This window comes from Grampus griseus (genome assembly GCF_964374135.1).
Source record: "Grampus griseus genome assembly, chromosome: 20".
Classification (NCBI taxonomy): Eukaryota; Metazoa; Chordata; class Mammalia; order Artiodactyla; family Delphinidae; genus Grampus; species Grampus griseus.
The window spans coordinates 40,108,379-40,125,924 of NC_139014.1; the positions used below are offsets into that span (position 1 = coordinate 40,108,379).

The 17,546-nt window shown below is 44.6% G+C and overlaps 3 protein-coding genes across 12 annotated transcripts in view; 1 reads left to right on the plus strand and 2 right to left on the minus strand.

Moving 5' to 3' along the window:
- NCOR1 (nuclear receptor corepressor 1) overlaps positions 1 to 5,679 on the minus strand; it is a gene marked incomplete at its 3' end in the record, with an annotated part of 142,762 nt that extends 137,083 nt beyond the window's left edge. For all 9 annotated transcript variants that reach the window (XM_082678228.1, XM_082678227.1, XM_082678226.1 and 6 more), the window contains exon 1: positions 5,566 to 5,679. The remainder of the gene's footprint in view (positions 1 to 5,565) is intronic.
- Positions 5,680 to 6,016: 337 nt separating this feature from the next.
- PIGL (phosphatidylinositol glycan anchor biosynthesis class L) overlaps positions 6,017 to 17,546 on the plus strand; it is a 53,990-nt gene continuing 42,460 nt past the window's right edge. For both annotated transcript variants that reach the window (XM_082678234.1, XM_082678233.1), the window contains exon 1: positions 6,017 to 6,285. In XM_082678234.1, the coding sequence (XP_082534360.1) occupies positions 6,048 to 6,285 (238 nt within the window). In that variant the 5' untranslated portion in view covers positions 6,017 to 6,047. The remainder of the gene's footprint in view (positions 6,286 to 17,546) is intronic.
- LOC309837594 (mitochondrial intermembrane space import and assembly protein 40-like) lies at positions 11,746 to 12,147 on the minus strand (the record flags this gene model as incomplete). The annotated part of the gene is made up of 1 exon (XM_082678235.1): positions 11,746 to 12,147. The coding sequence occupies one exon, from the start codon at positions 12,145 to 12,147 to the stop codon at positions 11,746 to 11,748; it is 402 nt and encodes a 133-aa protein (XP_082534361.1).

Sequence of the window (17,546 nt, forward strand, 5' to 3'; positions counted from 1 at the left end):
CAGCCAAATATAAATAAAAAAATAAATAAAATTTATTAAAAAAACACACATGCCATGCTTCGGTATTCATGTGAGGACATTACTTTAAAAAGAATACTACGCCTTTTCCTTTAAAACAAATTTTATGGCATGAGTACCTATTGAAAACTAACATTCTATATGAGCTTTTCAACACGGCATTAAAAAGATAGTTCATGTTTACGCTATTTATCTAAGCTTTCATATAACAATCGAAGTTTCTCACACTTAAAAAAAAAAAGTCCAGAAGTTTGAGAGTAAGTGAAGCAAGCAATAACTAATATATAAAATAATTTAACCTATCTATTTGTATCTCAGAGGTACCTAACCATTGGCATAATAAAATTTCCATCACTGTAACACTTAAATTCCATGAAACATCAGTAGGTCCAGATAACCTTAAAGACATTTCTGTTTAAGAAGACAGAAGGTACTGTCATTTCATTTTTAATCATCATAGCAGATTAAAAATGAAACATAATTCCCGGTGATCATGTTACTAATGTAGATCAATACCAAGTTTTTTCAAGCTACATTTTCACTGCAGAAATGTAAAGTTAGGGGGAGTACCTAAATTCAATATCTAAGCTGAGTGACTGAGCACTCATTTCCCACCCACCCCAATTTTTGTTTTAAGTAGTAGTCAATCATCACATTGACTCATCCCATGGATGATATGGTGTCCCAGAAGGAGCTACCCTGGAAGGCAGAAGACTGGATTCTGCTACTGGCCAACAGTAACAATTTAGGCCAGACCCCTTCAATTCAGTGACCCTCAGTTTATTCACCAGTAAAACAAGTAAGACTAGATAATCTACATGACTCTACATTCTGTAACTCTATAAATTATGAGCATTTTATTTTAACCAATTTAGATTTGTCTTTGAGATTATTAAATAAAAGTAACAGCAGCACACATGGAAGAATCAAACTGAAGAGCTCCCCAGGAACATTCTTATGTCTTTGTATAGTCTCACTTTCACATGCAAAGAGGAGCGCCCCCCCCCCCAAAAAAAATATGTATCTGAAAACAATCCAAGTAATATCCAAGTAATATTTTTACCACACAAGCTTACAAGCTTCTGGGGTAGAAAAAAAATGGTAGAACAGTAAAAATGTTCATGGAAAACCACCACCACAATAATACCAAAATAAAAAACAGATGCTCTACATACAGTTATCGCTACATGACAGAAGCTTTCATAGCTTTTCAATACTCCTAAGGAGTCCTGATAGAAAACCAATGTTTTCTTTTTTTTTTTTAGGGGTATCTAACACAAGATTTGATACTCTTTATTAAATTGCTATTTATTAAGATAGAATTCTCAAACTTTTTTGAGCAGCAATACTGGCATGGCTTCAAACCAGGTGCACTGAGAAACTCAAAGAAATGTGAGACCTTTGCTCTTCAGAGATCCTCACAATTTAGTTGGGGGAAAATAGGCCATAAATACCAGGGAAATTAAACAGCCATAAAATAAAAATACTAAATCAATAAGACAATTAAAGGGACAGGGCAGCATGACAGGAGATGCCAAGTCACCCCGAGCTGGACTGATCAGGAGAAGAAGCTGGGCTTAAAGTCAGAGGAGGCTGTAATGGGCAGCTCTAGACCTGACTGTCAAGGAGTATGAGGCTGTGGGGATGCATGGCTCCTAGGAGGAAACATAATAATAATATTCTATCTAAATGTACTTTTGCAACATTAAACCTGAAAAGGACAAAGTATCAATCTACAGACTGAGTTCTTTGTGCATGTAACTGATCTGGTCAACTTTATACTTTTATAGAATTTAGTAACATGCTGTAAACATAAGGCATGCCAACTGGTTGAACAAGTGAATGAACTACACACCAACAGATAAGTCCAGACATAATAAACCCTGACAACCTTTGTACCATACTCCAGTAAAATCCAGTCTCTGAAGTAAATGAACACAAGGAAGTAACTAAGTATTTGAGATCTCTACCATTCTCAGGCATCAGTTAAGAATTTGAAATTGCAATTAAGACAGGTCACAAAAAAAAAAAAAAAGAGACAGTTCACAAAATACAGTTAAAACTGAACAACAAAACAAACACAAAAAACCTGAGAAACAAATAGCCTGACATTTACCTACATCAATCCCTGGCATATTGAAAGGCCTCTGCTTTTCTCCTGCAGATAACAATGGCAAGACAATCTCCCACTTCACAAAATTTACAAAAAAAAAAAAAAAAAAAAAAAAGCTTCAAAATAGCTTGATTAATACAAATATGCTTGGCCTTGGGACAAATTTTACTCAAATTCAAAGAAAGTTAATTTTGAGCATTCTGTGTTTTAAAAAATTATGTGGGCAGGGCAAATTCTTAAGTTTTACTACATGATTAAATCCAACAAGACACCCAGTTAAAAATATTTATTCCTGGGCTTCCCTGGTGGCATGGTGGTCAAAAATCTGCCTGCCAACGCAGGCGACACGGGTTCGAGCCCTGATCCAGGAAGATCCCACATGCCGCGGAGCAACTAAGCCCGTGCGCCACAACTACTGAGCCTGCGCTCTAGAGCCCGCAAGCCACAGCTACTGAGCCTGTGAGCCACAACTACTGAAGCCCGTGCGCCTAGAGCCCGTGCTCCACAACAAGAGAAGCCACCACCGTGAGAAGCCCGCTCACCGCAACGAAGAGTAGCCCCCGCGGCCTTCCCTGGCGGCGCAGTGGTTGAGCGTCCGCCTGCCGATGCAGGGGACACGGGTTCGTGCCCCGGTCAAGGAAGATCCCACATGCCGCGGAACGGCTGGGCCCGTGAGCCATGGCCACTGAGCCTGCGCGTACCGCAACGAAAAAAAAAGAAAAAATAGTAGCCCTGGCTCGCCGCAGCTAAAGAAAGCCTGGCGCGCAGCAACAAAGACCCAATCAATGCAGCCAAAAATAAATAAATTTATTTTTAAAAAAATTTATTCCTCATAGATCATGGAGAAAATCACACCTATATAAATATGTCACAGCAGGTTAGCAGATGTATTTGGTAAGCTGTAATGTGAACACATTTCCCTAATTAGAATACAATGTTTATTCGTTCAATAAACATTTGCAGTGTCAATATCCTAGGCAGTGCCTTCAAGATAAAGTCAGAGAAGGGCCCATCCTGCTCCTCAATAGGAGATAAAACAGGTACGTACCTAAATACAAGGTAGAAAGTGTAAATGCCATGAGAGGAGATGTGTAGTTAAAGCATTTCAGGAGAGAAGAGGGAGCTGTTACTCTGGCACAGAAATATAACCTTTACGATCTCTGTAAAGCAAAAGAGCAATAACAGCTCTTTTAGGCTCACAACAGCAACTTAGGAGAGATGTTTTCCTGCTATCACAGATGAGGAAACAAGCAGAAAAAGACTGATCATGTTCCAAAATGACACAGTTAAAGGAGGAATCAGGACTCTTTGTATTGTATTTTCTCTGGGGTAGGAGTCCAACATATGGCAAGCCTTTTGTAAAAGGAAAGAGTATTTTGGTACTGCAAGCAATCACACCCTTATGTATGTGTGTGCATATTATTTATATACATGTGTGTGTTAACCTTGATTTCCATTAACAGGTGTGCTTAAAGCAAGGCAAAGCAACTGTGTACTATAAATATTAAAATAAATAAATAAACCTCCACTGGATTTTAACAGAATGAGAAAATAAAGACAATGTTTCTTTCTGCAACAACTTGCTTATTTCTTCTGTAATCTTCACCCATGTCTAAATAATATTCTAAAATTGGTCTGCTCCTGAGGTCGGGCAAGTTAGTTCTGCCAATAAATATCTTTACGAAAGGATACATCAAAACATTTTCAAAAACTATTAAAAATTAAATAATGCCATCAACTCTTCAGTTATCCAAGAGAAAGTCACATGTGACCTATCAGCAGCAGTTATTGATCACGACATGTTGAACGAATGAATGAATATTTGTAGGCATTTTAAAATCCCAGGCCTGTTGCTCTTTACGCAACGTTCCGCCTCGAGTCACCGCCTCACCAAGGTGCACGCAAGGAATGTAAATTTCAGTACAATTAGGATATACTTAGGGAAGCAAATCTGATGCAGGTGAAAACACTAATCCCGCAGATTAGAATCACCCACACCTCTGCTCTCCAAGGGAAACTCTGGAGAAGCGGCACTGTAGCATGCAACATCGGTAAAAGAAAACTGACACTCTGAGCAAACACTTTTCACAAATATCACCTATTCCCACCCACACCTTTAATACACGACTATACCTAATCCGGCTAATTCGAAGAATTCAGTCTCCTCGCCACTAAGACTGACTTCTCAGTTACAGTTTCTCGAATCGCTCCTCCCCTCAAAAGAGAATTCGCATTAAACAGCAACGATAAAAGGCAGAAGGTACCGGGTTCCGATCTCCACCGTCTCCCCCGCCCTCCCTTCGCCATTACACCCCAAGTGGTTCGGCCGCAAAGGTGAACTAGTTTGCTCTTCAGGCACTTGTCCACCGCTGTCACCCGCCCTGACCCCTTGCACACTCCCGGGCAGCCACCAACTCCGCCCCGGAGGGAGAGCAGGCCGCCACCTGCGCCGGCCCCACCCGCGGCCCCGGCCCGCGCCCGCCTCGGGCCCCGCAGCCCGCTCCCCGCAGGACACCCTGGGCGCCCCGGCCCGGCCGCAACCCATTCTTCCTCCAAACTCCATAAGCCTCCCCCGCTCGCCCGGCCCCGCTCCCCGCCGCGCCCGGCTCGCCCCGGCCGCCGAGGGCAAGAGGCCGGCGGCTGGGCGGGTCCCGAGCCGCCGGGCCCGCGACGCCCCTCGCCGGCCGGAAAGCCTCCCCCGCGGCTGGTGCCCCGGAGCCCTCGGCGGCCCCGGGCTAGCGGGGGCCCGGAGGCCGGACTGCGGGCGCCGGGCCTACTCACCGGGAGCGGACGAAGCGCGGCGGCCGACGCGGCCCCGGGCCTGAGGGGCAGGACGCGGCCTCGCGCGCGGCCCTGCCCGGGCCCTGGTCGGCGCGGCGAGCCGGGCGCTCACTCCAGCCGCCGCCGCCGCCGCCGCTGCTGCTTCGCCACCTCGGCCGCCATTTTGATTCAACCCCTCTCCTCCGCCCCCCCACCCCCCGGCCCGGCGACCGCGGCTGAGGCTGCTCCGGCTCCTCCTCCTTCCGGAGGCTGGGAGGCCGACTCCCTCCGCTGGCCGAGCTTCCCGGGCCCCTGGCGTACCCCCTTGGCCCGGCGGCGGACCCAGGGTGCTGCCGTCGCGCCCGGGACTCCCCGCGGGCGTGAGAAAGGGAAGGACGCGAGGCCGCGGGCGTGAGAAAGGGAAGGACGCGAGGCCGCGCCCCGGGCCTGAGAGCCCGGGCTGAGGGCGGGAGGGAAGCGGGGGCCCGGGGGGTGCGCGCGGCCACCCGCGCAGCTGCTTCCCGGGCTCAGGCTGCGTTCGCAGCGGGCCTGCCAGAAAGGCCGCGCGAGGCCGACCCGCCCGTGATGCCGGCCCTCCCTCCGGCCCCTCCGAGGAGCCCGGGCCCCCGCGCCCGCCAAGTGCGCTCTCGGCCTCACGCTCCCAGGGAACTGACCGGACGGGCCTCGCCACCGCATACTTTTCCTTTAGAGAAGGCGCCACTCCACATCCCGGAATTAGGGAGGAGAAACAAAGTCGGTGTTCACCCGGATAATTACGAGAAAGTCCGGGTTTTAAGAAATGAGTGAGAAAATGGTGACGTAAAAACAGGAGGAACTCGCACTGAAGATGCTGGAGGTTCTTTTCAGACGCTTCCCCTTAAGTACTGTGTGGACGGCAAGGGGGTTGGCTCAGCCCTGAAACGGAGCGTGCACGAGAGCTCATAAAGGCCGCTTAAAGTAGCGGCAGCCCGTGAGGAGGGGCTGGGAGGCGTCCGTGTCAGAGCACACAGCCCGACGCTTAAAGCCTCCGGCCGTTGGAGCAGGGCAACCGGACGGATTTCCACTCGGAACGCGGTTTCCGCGAGCGCCGGTCTCCCGCCGGAGCCGGCCCGGCGGCCGCCTCCCCTCCTGCGCAGGCGCAGTGCCTCCTCAGGGCATGGAGGTGGTGGGTTTGCTGCTGTGTGTGGCGGCGGCGGTCCTGACATGGGGCTTCCTCTGGGTTTGGGACTCCTGGGAGCGAATGAAGTGTCCGGAGGAAGCTGGCCTGCCGGGAGGCGGAAGCCGGACTCTGTTGGTGACTGCGCACCCCGACGATGAAGCCATGTTCTTTGCTCCCACCGTTCTAGGCTTGGTCCGCATGCGGCACCAGGTGTCCCTGCTCTGCTTCTCCGCAGGTAGGAAGCTGTAGGCGGGGCGCGGGGAGCCGGGGCTGGGAAGGCATTTAGGCGCCAACCTGTCTCACTTGACTTCTTCCCGGAGGGGTCTCTGTCGGAGGGAACCAGGTGAATACACTGGAGGTCCTTTATCCGGGCGCTTCACCGAGAATCTGTGGCCCCAGCCTGAGGGCTGTAGGGCCGGCTTCCCAGGTGCGTTGGGAGGCGTGGGCAGCGTGCGAGCTCCGCTCTCCGCTAGCAGGATCCGGGAGCTCACATTTGCTTCCATTCAGTACCTACATCCGCGTTGGGAACTGCGACTGTGATCAGTATCCTGTGGAACCTTTTCATTTCTAGGAGGGCCAAGAATAACGACCAAACAGAATGTGGGCTGTGTCATTCCTGATCAACCCTTCAGTCCACTTTGTGCTAGAAAGATGCATGTATCAAATTGAAGAGAGAGTTCATTAGACTAGAAAATAATCTTATAGGTCATTTTAGAGTTCAACTCCACCCAGCTTTCACTGGGGCCTTTCAAAGAATTAAGTCCTTCTTTACCATACAGAAAAGAAGGAATGAGAAAACAAATTGACCATGATACTGGGTTATGGTGGTAATTGCACAGCTGTATAAATGGAATAATTGAAGTGTACATATATAATGGGTGAATTTTATGGTATGTAAAAATCATACCTCAATAAAGCTGTTTTTAACAAATGCCCAGTGACCTCTTTTCCCATTTGGTTGTTTCGTACCCGATCTTTTTCTATACAGATTTTTCTCAGTAAGCACATTTTATAAGACTATATTTTTCACCGAATATTACCTTTTCATTAATTTCTCAAATATTTATTAAAGATTTTTGTGCACTGCTTACTATTAAAATGGCCAAAATCCGGAACACTGACAACACCAAATGCTGGTGAGGATGTGGCACCAAGGTACTCTCATTCATTGTTGGTGGGAACGCAAAGCGGTTCAGCCACTTTGTAAGGCAGTTAGTTTGGTAGTCTCTTACAAACCTAAACATACTCTTACCAAACCATCCAGCAGTAGCCCTCCTTGGTATTTACCCAGAGGAACTGAAAACATGTTCACACAAAAACCTGCACACAGATGTTTACAGAAGCTTTATTCATAATTGACAAAACTTGGAAGCAACCAAGATGTCCTTCAGTAGGTGAGTGGATAAATAAACTGTGGTCCATCCAGACAATGGAATATTAGAGGCAAAAAGAAATGAGCTATCAAGCCATGAAAAGGAAGAATTTTAAATGCGTATTACTAAGTGATAGAAGCCAATCTGAAAAGGCTTTGTACTGTGTGATTCCAACTATGTGACAATCTGGAAAAGGCAAAACTATGGAGACAGTAAAAAGATCAGTGGGGATCAGGGGTTGGGATGAGAGGAAGGATGTATAGACAGAGCAGAGAGGATTCTTAGGGCAGTGAAAATACTCTGTATGGTATAATATAATGGTGGGTGCATGTCATTATACAGTTGTCCAAACCCATAGAATGTACAAGACCAGGAGTGAACCCTAATGTAAACCATGGACTTGGGGTGATTATTATGTGTCAGTGTAGGTTCATCGATTGTAACAAGTGTACCATCTGGTGGGAGATGCTGATAATGGGGGAGGCTGTACATGTGTGAGGGCAGGGAGTATATGGAAACTCTCTGTACCTTACCCTCAATTTTGCTGTGAACCTAAAACTGCTCTTTTAAAAAAAGTCTTCATAAAAAAAGTTTTTAATTAAGAAAAAGTCTATCTGCCAGGACTTATTCTCTGCCCTAGGAATAAAACTGAAAACAAGCTAGGTGAGGACCATGTCCTTCTGAAACTTATATTTTAAATATTTACCTATGTTTATAAGAACTAGATATATAGGCTTTTAAATGGTTTCATACAGATAAACCTTAATTTAGTTAGTCATCCCTTATTATACATATATTTAGGGTTTTTTCCCCCCCAGGTTATCTCTATTACAAATAATCTCTTTATGTATAATATTTCTTGATTTGACTAACATTTTTTTCCTTCAAAATCTTTTGTTACCAGTAAGATTAAACCATTTTTCATAAATATTGAGAATTTCAATCTAAGCACTTTTCTTCTCAGTTTGTGCTATTAAGGATATTAACTGCAAATATATGCAAGTAATGGCCTCATTTTTTGTTTGCTTTTAATTTTATTTATGTTTCATATTACAACTATGGGAATCAAATTATAAGCAAAATTTGTTACAAGATGCCTGGATTTTATTTACAAAGTATTATAGGTACACAGGATTCTTTAATAAATTTCTCCTTATTTTTTAGTAGGTTGGGGCCAGAAATCAAAATTTTTTTAAGTAAAAAATATAACACCACGCCCTTGACACATACTAAAACTCAGTATCTTCATTGTTGTCTTTCATTATTTCCTCTGAATCCAACTTTCTGTTTAAATTGTTTTCTCTTGTAATTTTTTAAATTACTTTTAAAATACCCAACTCATTTAAAAAATGTACGGACTAAACATTACCCACCTTCCTGATTTATTCTAACCTGAAAAACAGGAAGTTAATTACATGATATAACACAATGAAAGCTGTAATTGACAGAGAAAAGACTGTGGACTCAAAATGGGGAAAAGCATCAATTGGATTAAGGAAACTTCTCCAAAGAGCTTTTCTTTTGAGCTAGTCTTTAAAAATAGGACTTAAGTATACAGGAAATGGGGCAAGCCATTCAGGGCAACAGTAAAAGCATAAGTAAGTCTTGGACTCATTTGAATAACTCATTCTAACTACATCTCCAGTTGTAAGGGGTAGGGAGAAGCAGGAAAAAATGTATTTTGTTATTAGTTGCTCATTTAATCCTCTCAGCAATCCTATGATAGGCATTACACGTATATATAATTTGTTTTTCTCATTTTTTAACTGTGGAAACTGAACCACGAAGTTAGGTAACTTGACCAAAGTGAAGAGCTAGAACACAGAGGAGCCAGGACCCAGTGGCTCTTTCCTGTTCTAAACCATTGCACCCACACACATTGCCTTGCTGCTGTATCAGTTAAGGAAGTAACCATTTTGATTCCCAGTGTATGTTCCACGAAATACCAGTTCCTCAAGCTGCTATTAAAAAAAAAAAAATGTTAATACCTTGACCTGACAAGTTTAGGGAAATCAACCGGATGTGATATTCCCCCTTTAGAGGTGCACGGTCCTTATTTGACTATCAATATCTTGGAGAAGTCTTGCTATAAAAAATTCCTATTTAATTTTGTTTAGTCCAGCATTTCTCCGATTTATGTAACCATTGAAGTACCTATTAATATACACATGAGAGGAAGCCACAGTAGGTAGTAGGGTGTTGTAGAATGCATGTGCTGGAGAATTAACACAGCCAGTTCTGTGTTTTAGCAAGCTCATACTGGTGGCATATGGAGAACCGTTTGGAGGGAAAGACTGGAGTCGGGAAAACCAGTTCAGGCCATCCTTTCCCCTCCTGACTGCACTGCCACCTCTCATATGTCAGAGCTCCGTGTATTTCTGCTCTGTATACTGTCCCTTCAGTCAGTTTGACATCCCTGTGCCAACATCATGCTGTAGCTTTTACAACAATTAACTTCTGTAGCTTTTACAACACTGTATCTGGTAGGGCCAGCCCTCTGATCTGTTGTTCCTCCGGGTGTGTTTGCCATTTTTGACCTTCTTCCAAACATTTTATTTTTTTTTTATAAATTTTTATTTATTTATTTTTGGCTGCATTGGGTCTTCATTTTGCTGTGTGCGGGCTTTCTCTAATTGCGGTACGTGGGCTTCTCGTTCTGGTGGCTTCTCTTGTTGCGGAGCACGGGCTCTAGGCACTCGGGCTTCAGTATTTGTGGCACGCAGCCTCAGTAGTTGTGGTGCATGGGCTTAGTTTCTCTGCAGTATGTGCGATCTTCCCCGACCAGGGATCAAACCTGTGTCCCCTACATTGGCAGGAGAATTCTTTTTTTTTTTTTTTTTGCGGTACGCGGGCCTCTCACTGTTGTGGTCTCTCCCGTTGCGGAGCACAGGCTCCGGACGCGCAGGCTCAGCGGCCATGGCTCACGGGCCCAGCCGCTCCGCGGCATGTGGGGTCCTCCCGGACCGGGGCACGAACCCGTGTCCCCTGCATCGGCAGGCGGACTCTCAACTACTGCGCCACCAGGGAAGCCCGGCAGGAGAATTCTTAACCACTGTGCCATCAGGGAAGTCCCCAGATACATTTTAGAACTAGTTTGGGCATGCCCAAGGAAAAACCTTGCTGGCGTTTTTATTGGAATTTCACTGACTCTGTTAATCAATATTGGGAAAAATCGACAAGTTTACAACATGAAGCCTTTCTATGATTTTATGGTGCGTCTCCTCATTTATATTGGCCTTTTTTAATGTCCTTTAGTAGATTTATAATAAAGGCCTTACATATATATTGAGATGATGAGTAATTTTGTCCATTCATCTGTTTCTCATATTCAGAGCTTCTTTTGCAAATATTACAGTCTCTTGTTACTTCCTCATACTTTGACGTTTTTATTTCTTTAAATATATTAAACACATATCTACTTGTAATAATTCCAATTTCTGCAGTCTTTGTGTCTGCCTCTGCTCTTTGAGTAACTCATTCTGAGTGACTTGTTTCCCTGTGTGTTTTGTGATTTTTTTTTTAATTGTAAGCACATGTTTCATGGAACCATACTTGTGATAATTTTTTTTTTTTCTGGTAAAAATCACGTTTCCCTTTTAATTGACACCGTTTCCCCTCTCGGGTGCTACTTTGGTAATGATTAGGTCCCCACCTCTCAAGAACGTTGCATCTGAACAGGCTGAGACAGAGCCAGTGTGAACGCAGACCCCAAAGCAGGGCTTTTGGGATAACAAGAAGAGAAAAAAACAGCCTTTCTCTTCACTTACAAAGGGAGTCACTCAGAGGGTCCAAAGCTCTGTTTTCCAAACGTAGAAAACGTGGAGCTCAATGCAAACTAGAAACCAAAATATATCAGAAATGAAGCAGAGTGCTTCGTCCAATACTCAAGGTCTGATCATCCCACCTCTTCTATAAGGAATGGCCCCCCTCCAGCATTTTTAAAGGAGGATGTTTGTTTCTATCTCACTTTCCAACTGGGTATAAAATCTACTAAAAGGGATACAATGAATCAGAATAGATCAGCTCACTCACAAGAGACACTCCCAGATAAAGATTTTTGGTTGTTGAGATTATTCAGCACATTATTTCAAAATGGCAAAATTCAGGACAATCTGAGAATTCAAAAGTGGCTACATTCGCTGACAGGTTATGTGAGACACACATACAAACAACCCATGTTTCAGTGTACATGTCAAGGGGCCAAGACCCCTGATCACTCAATAAGTTATTTTGTACATTACAGTGCACAGAACAACAGAGGGAGAGACACTTTCTTGGAGAGGTTCATCCTCTCTGAAGGAGGCTGGAGACCAGGGCCCTCATTAGCTGGACCCCTCTACTTTGGTCGTGGCAGCCTCAGAGACAGCCGTTTCCTCTAATCCATCCGCTGGCTTCTCCTCCTTCTGGGGATAGAGGTCCGGGTACTTCTGCATGCACTCCTGCATGGCCCGGAACTGGTCTACACAGTCCGACCCCTTGACATCTTCTGTGCTGTAGTGGAAGCAGGAAAAGGCCGCCTTGAACTGTTCCCCACACGGGCCACTGGCCATGCCCCCCAGGCACGGGCAGTTCCAGTTGACGTCTCCGTTGGGCAGGATCAGTCCGTGCTCCTCATAAGGATCATTGGGGTCGTCGGCCACCAGGTCCGCGTTGCTTGGAGTTTCATGGTCTTCTTTGGTCACAGATATGATTCGATCCTTCCCTTCCTGCCGGCAGTAGGCCATGGTGCAGCCCGGCGCTCCGACCTCACGGCGACCGTGGCGGCGGCCTCACGCCGTGACCTCTCCTGTGATAATATTTTCATGTTTATGTTTGCTTCAGCCAGGCAGCAAAGGGAACTACCCATCTTAGATCACTCTAAATTAAAATTTTATACTGAGACTTTTCGGGCCATAGAGGTAGTGTAAATTCAGGGCCCAAACTCAAGTACATCAGTTGCCTGATGGTGTGCAACAAATTATCTCGAGGCTTAGTGGCTTAAAACAATCATAACACTTTATCTCTCATGGTTTCAGACAGAGAGCAGTTGTCTCTACCCCATGATGGTTAGTACCTCAGCTGGAATACCCAAAGGCTGGAGACTGGAATCACCTGACTTAGCTAGAGATGTGGGCCAGAACATCCACATATGGTCAATCCATGTAGCCTGGGCTTCCTCACAGCCTGGTGACGGGGTTCCTGGGCAAGTATGCGAGAGGGCCTGCCCTCAGGGGAGCCGCCTTGCCTGCTGTGGCCTAGCCTTGGAAAGCACGTATATCACTTTGACTGCATTGTGTGTCAAGGCCGTCACAAGTCACATCCAGGTTCAAAGAGAGAAATACCACCTCTTGATAGGAAGCAGCAAGGTTCTAGAAGTGCATGTGGACTAGAATTATTGCAGTGGCTACATTTGGAAACTACAGTGTGCCACACCAAGTGAAGGCGAGTGTGTCGTTGACAGTTCTCAGGGGGTGACATTTTTCTTATTTTCCCTTCCACTAGAAACAAGTCTAAGACACAGAAGTAGCCCCACCATCTCTGTTTCGGGTGGTTTTTCCCCTAGTTCACCCACTGCAGGTATTGCCTTCTGAGGGTCCTATCTTTGTGTGGAGGTTTCCTTATTCGTGCCCAAGTTTTATCTCCTGGCCCAACTTCAGGCCACCAGCTGACCTGGCTTCAGCTGCACCCTACCTATCTGGATTTGTGCTTACCTACTGTTTATGACCTCCAAAGACAGCCCTTACTTTCCTGCCAGCTCAGCCATACATTCTAAAACATGCTTGCCTTTTATTTCACATGTTCAGGTATTCTATGGGGGTTTCTCCAGACATCTGACTCACCATATTTCCTAAAACAGAACTTATAAGGTTATTTTCACTATTGCTTTTTTTTCCCCCGATTTGTTTTTTGGTTTTTTTGTCGTTTTTGGTGCGCTAGGTCTTCGTTGCTGCGCGCGGGCTTTCTCTAATTGCAGCAAGTGGGGGCTACTCTTCATTACAGTGCGCGGGCTTCTCTTGTTGCAGAGCACGGGCTCTAGGCATGTGGGCTTCAGTAGTTGTGGCACGCGGGCTCAGTAGTTGTGGCTCACGGGCTCTAGAGCGCAGGCTTGGTAGTTGTGGTGCACGGGCTTAGTTGCTCCTTGGCATGTGGGATCTTCCAAGACCAGGGCTTGAACCTGTGTCCCCTGCATTGGCAGGTGGATTCCTAACCACTGTGCCACCAGGGATGTCCCTCACTATTGCTTTTTAATCATGAATAATTATTCAGAATTTTCCTTATTGAGATAAATTTAGATCCAGGCTCAAAAGTGTTAGTCTCATCTATTTTACTCTTTTCTTTCTAACTCAATACATTTGGGATTTCTAAAAATATATGATCTTAAGATTGACTGCATCTTATTAAGAATGGGATAAATTAGTAATATTTAAAATATGAATTATGGGAACTTCCCTGGCGATCCAGTGGTTAGGACTCTGCACTTCCACTGCAAGGGGCACAGGTTTGATCCCTGGTTGGGGAACTAAGATGCTGGTTGGGGAACTAAGGTTTTTTTGCCGCGTGGCACAGCCAAAAAAATAAAATAAACAAGATAAATATGAATTATGTTTAAGAGAGTGATAGAAACTTCAGAACAGGACTCAAAGGTTACATATCTCTGGCCCTATTTTGTAAAAAATATATCTGTGTATATATATCTCGAAAATATCGAAAGCTGGGCAAGAAAGCCAGAGGACTAAAAGGATAGAAAAAAAGAATGTTATCAAACTGTTTATGACATGGCCCGCACATGGAGGGCACTCCCCAGTATGCCACCAACCCAGGCCCTGTCCCCTTTTCCTCCTCTTTCCTATTTCTTTCTGAGAGTCCCCACTGGCGCCCCGCGCGGTCACAAACCCTTGGCCGAGTCTAGGAGAGTCTTGGTATTCGATGAACCAAACGGGTGAGTGGCTCTAGAGCCCCCATGCCTGTTCACTCGGCTTAGACAGGATTTATCCGTCTGTCTTCAGCTCGAGAGAGACATCCTCGCAAATCCCGCCTCTTGGGCCCCTCTCCTCTTGCTGCTTCCATCTTTCAAATTGCTCATCAGAGGGGCATGATCCTTCCCCTGTGTGTGTGTGTATCACACATACGCACATCGTGATTTCTCCAGCTGGGCTCTGTGGACACCTTCTAACGGAAGGTGGCCAGCCCTTTGGGTTTCAGCTCCTGGGGAACCCGGTTTGGGCTTGAGTGATATTGCCTCCTCTTACCTCTCCAGCCTAGGGCTGGTAGTTACTTCCTCCATCACTACACTCTAGGTCTCTCACTCTTCCCTCTTTGGCCCTCAATTCCTCCATCAGCTACGTTTCAAATTCTTTTCATTAAATTCTTACTGATGTAGATATTTGATATGGTTTCTGTTTTCCTGGGTAGACCCTAAGTGGTAGAGAACCTAAACTCCCCCATTTTATAGTTGAGACAATGTGGACCTTTTTTTCTTCCCAATACATTTTAGAATTAGCTTAGTCATGTTCAAGGAAAACCCTTGCTAGCATTCCTGAAACCCAGGAACTTAAAGAATCTCTTCAGGTTCACAAAGTTAGTGGAAGGCCAGGTATTGGGTCCACGATGCCTTGAGTCTCAAACCACTTCCCATTCTAACAAATTAAAACTTCCAGGGTAGGAAAATGGGTAACTAGAGGAGTGGGAGAGGGGCTTTTTAAAAAAATATCTATACGGTCTTGTTTCTTTGTATTTTTAACCATGTAAGTCTTTTTACCTATTTAGAATAAATAAATGAATTTTTAAGGTAAAACAAATGTCTACCTTTATACATTGTGCTGTGTAAATGTGGGTCTTTTACAAAGTGAATTTAATTTCTATTAAATGTCATTATGTTTGCTAGTTATTACTAAGTATTAGTTATCTCACACACACACACACACACACACACACACAATGTAGTTCTATATAAATAAATCTACATTAATCCCATTTGTTTTCTGCCTTCTAGAATAATGATCTCCAAGCTTTTTTTGGGTCACATTTTCCTATTGGTAAAAGTTTTTGAACATATACTCCCATTATATGTGTATTTATTTATAATTATATTAAGTAACTAGACCACTGATTTAATGTGTACAGTCTAAAACAATGAAAGTTGACATGTATAAAGGACAAGGTAAACAAATTAGGAGGAGAAGTTCCAAAACCTTTCCTCCACCCCAGCAGATGGTCCTGTGCACCCCACATGCACCCAGGGGACACTGTTCTAGAGAATGCCAGTCAGGAGCTGCTGGAGGGTCCCAGACACTTACTCCACTGAAGTGCTTACACGTTCACCAGAGTGAATGAAAATGTTGAAAATGCTCTCTGACTTCAACTCCCTAACTTGTTCTAAGTTCCTCAGTTCAAACACAAAGCAATAAAACCAGGTCCAAAAACACCTTGGCCTCACTTCTAAGCTGTTTCTCACAACTGTAACCAGAGTCTAACATGCTCGGCCTCTGAGGTTAGGAAGCCCATCACTAGTGTACGTTAGACTATTCACTTATCACCGAAGATAAGTAACCTTGAGATAAAATAGGAGAGGGGAACCTAAAATATAATGACCATCACAAAAATTGACAATTTCTATTTGACTCAAAAATCTGTGATGAGAACAGTACAAAATTAAGCTATTTTCTGGAGTCTTTTGGGGGTTAGTCCTTTTATCAGATACAATGTAATGACTGTCTCCTATCTGGGTTCAAACAGTTCAAAACTAGCCCTAGAGTAACCCCTGCCAAAGTTGAAAGGTTTCACTTGGGAGTTCCTTTCTGAGTTTTCTGGAACAGTAAGCAGAGCCACTCTCTGCTCGGGGCCTCTGGAGTGCCTGCAGTGCGCTGACACCAGGATGATACAGAGTGGCTTTTCAGGTCAATGACATTTAGGCATTAATAATCAGATCACGGAGGAAAGTTCACATTTCTGAGCAGAATACTGGAAATGACTGCTTGCCGGGGAAACGAGCAGAAGGCTTCCCAGAGGGAATGGCATTTGATCTGGATGATGAGGGAGAATTATAATTCAGGAAGAAAGGAGAGGAGGAGGGGGAAGGGAAAGAGAAAGCAGTCAAGGGAAGAGAAGAGAAACACTGAGCACCTGACTAGGTCGATGTGTCTCATCATATAATCCTTAGGAAAGCCTTTGGAGACAGACGTCCATCATCCCCACTGCACAGGTACAGGAACCGTGGCTCAGGAGAGTTAAGTAACTAGCACAAAGCACACATGCAGTTATCTGCTGGAGGGTTGAATTAAGGGGGCCAGTAGCTAGACAATTGCTCATAAGGGCAATTTAAGTGGTACCAAAACGTCACCGTATGTTATTTGTAAGGATACAGAGCCGTTACTTAACAGAACCATTCTTGGGAAGTATAGTGTCTGTGTTGGGAAAATAAAGACTTCGCAAGCTATCTGGGGTGCTGATGTGGTCCAGATCCCCGGGGACATGCTGGGAGAGCTGGTTACTAAACTCTGACGGAGGCTATTTTCCTGTAACACTCAGGAGTAGCAGCCTCTTTAAATAAGTGCTTAACAGATATTTGAAGACTATCAATTTACAGGGGACCAAACGACATATACCAGGACAAAACTATAATTCAAGAAGATACATGCACCCCTATGTTCACAGCAGCACTGTTCACAATAGCCAAGACATGGAAACAACCTAAATGTCCATCGACAGATGAATGGATAAAGACAGTGTGGTTTATATATACTACGGAATACTACTCAGCCATAAAAAAGAACGAAATAATGCCATTTGCAGCAACATGGATGCAACTAGAGATTATCATACTAAGTGAAGTGAGTCAGAAAGAGAAACAAATACCATATGATATCACTTATACAGGGAATCTAAAATATGACACAAATGACTCTATCTACAAAACAGAAACAGACTCACAGACATAAGAGAACAGACTTGTGGTTGCCAAGGGGAAGGGGAGTGGGGGAGGGAGTTTGGGATAAGCAGATGCAAGCTATTATATGTAGGATGGATAAACAACAAGGTCCTACTGTATAGCACAGGGAACTGTATTCAATATCCTGTGATAAACCTTAATAGAAAAGAATATTTTAAAAAGAATGTATATATGTGTATAACTGAGTCACTTTGC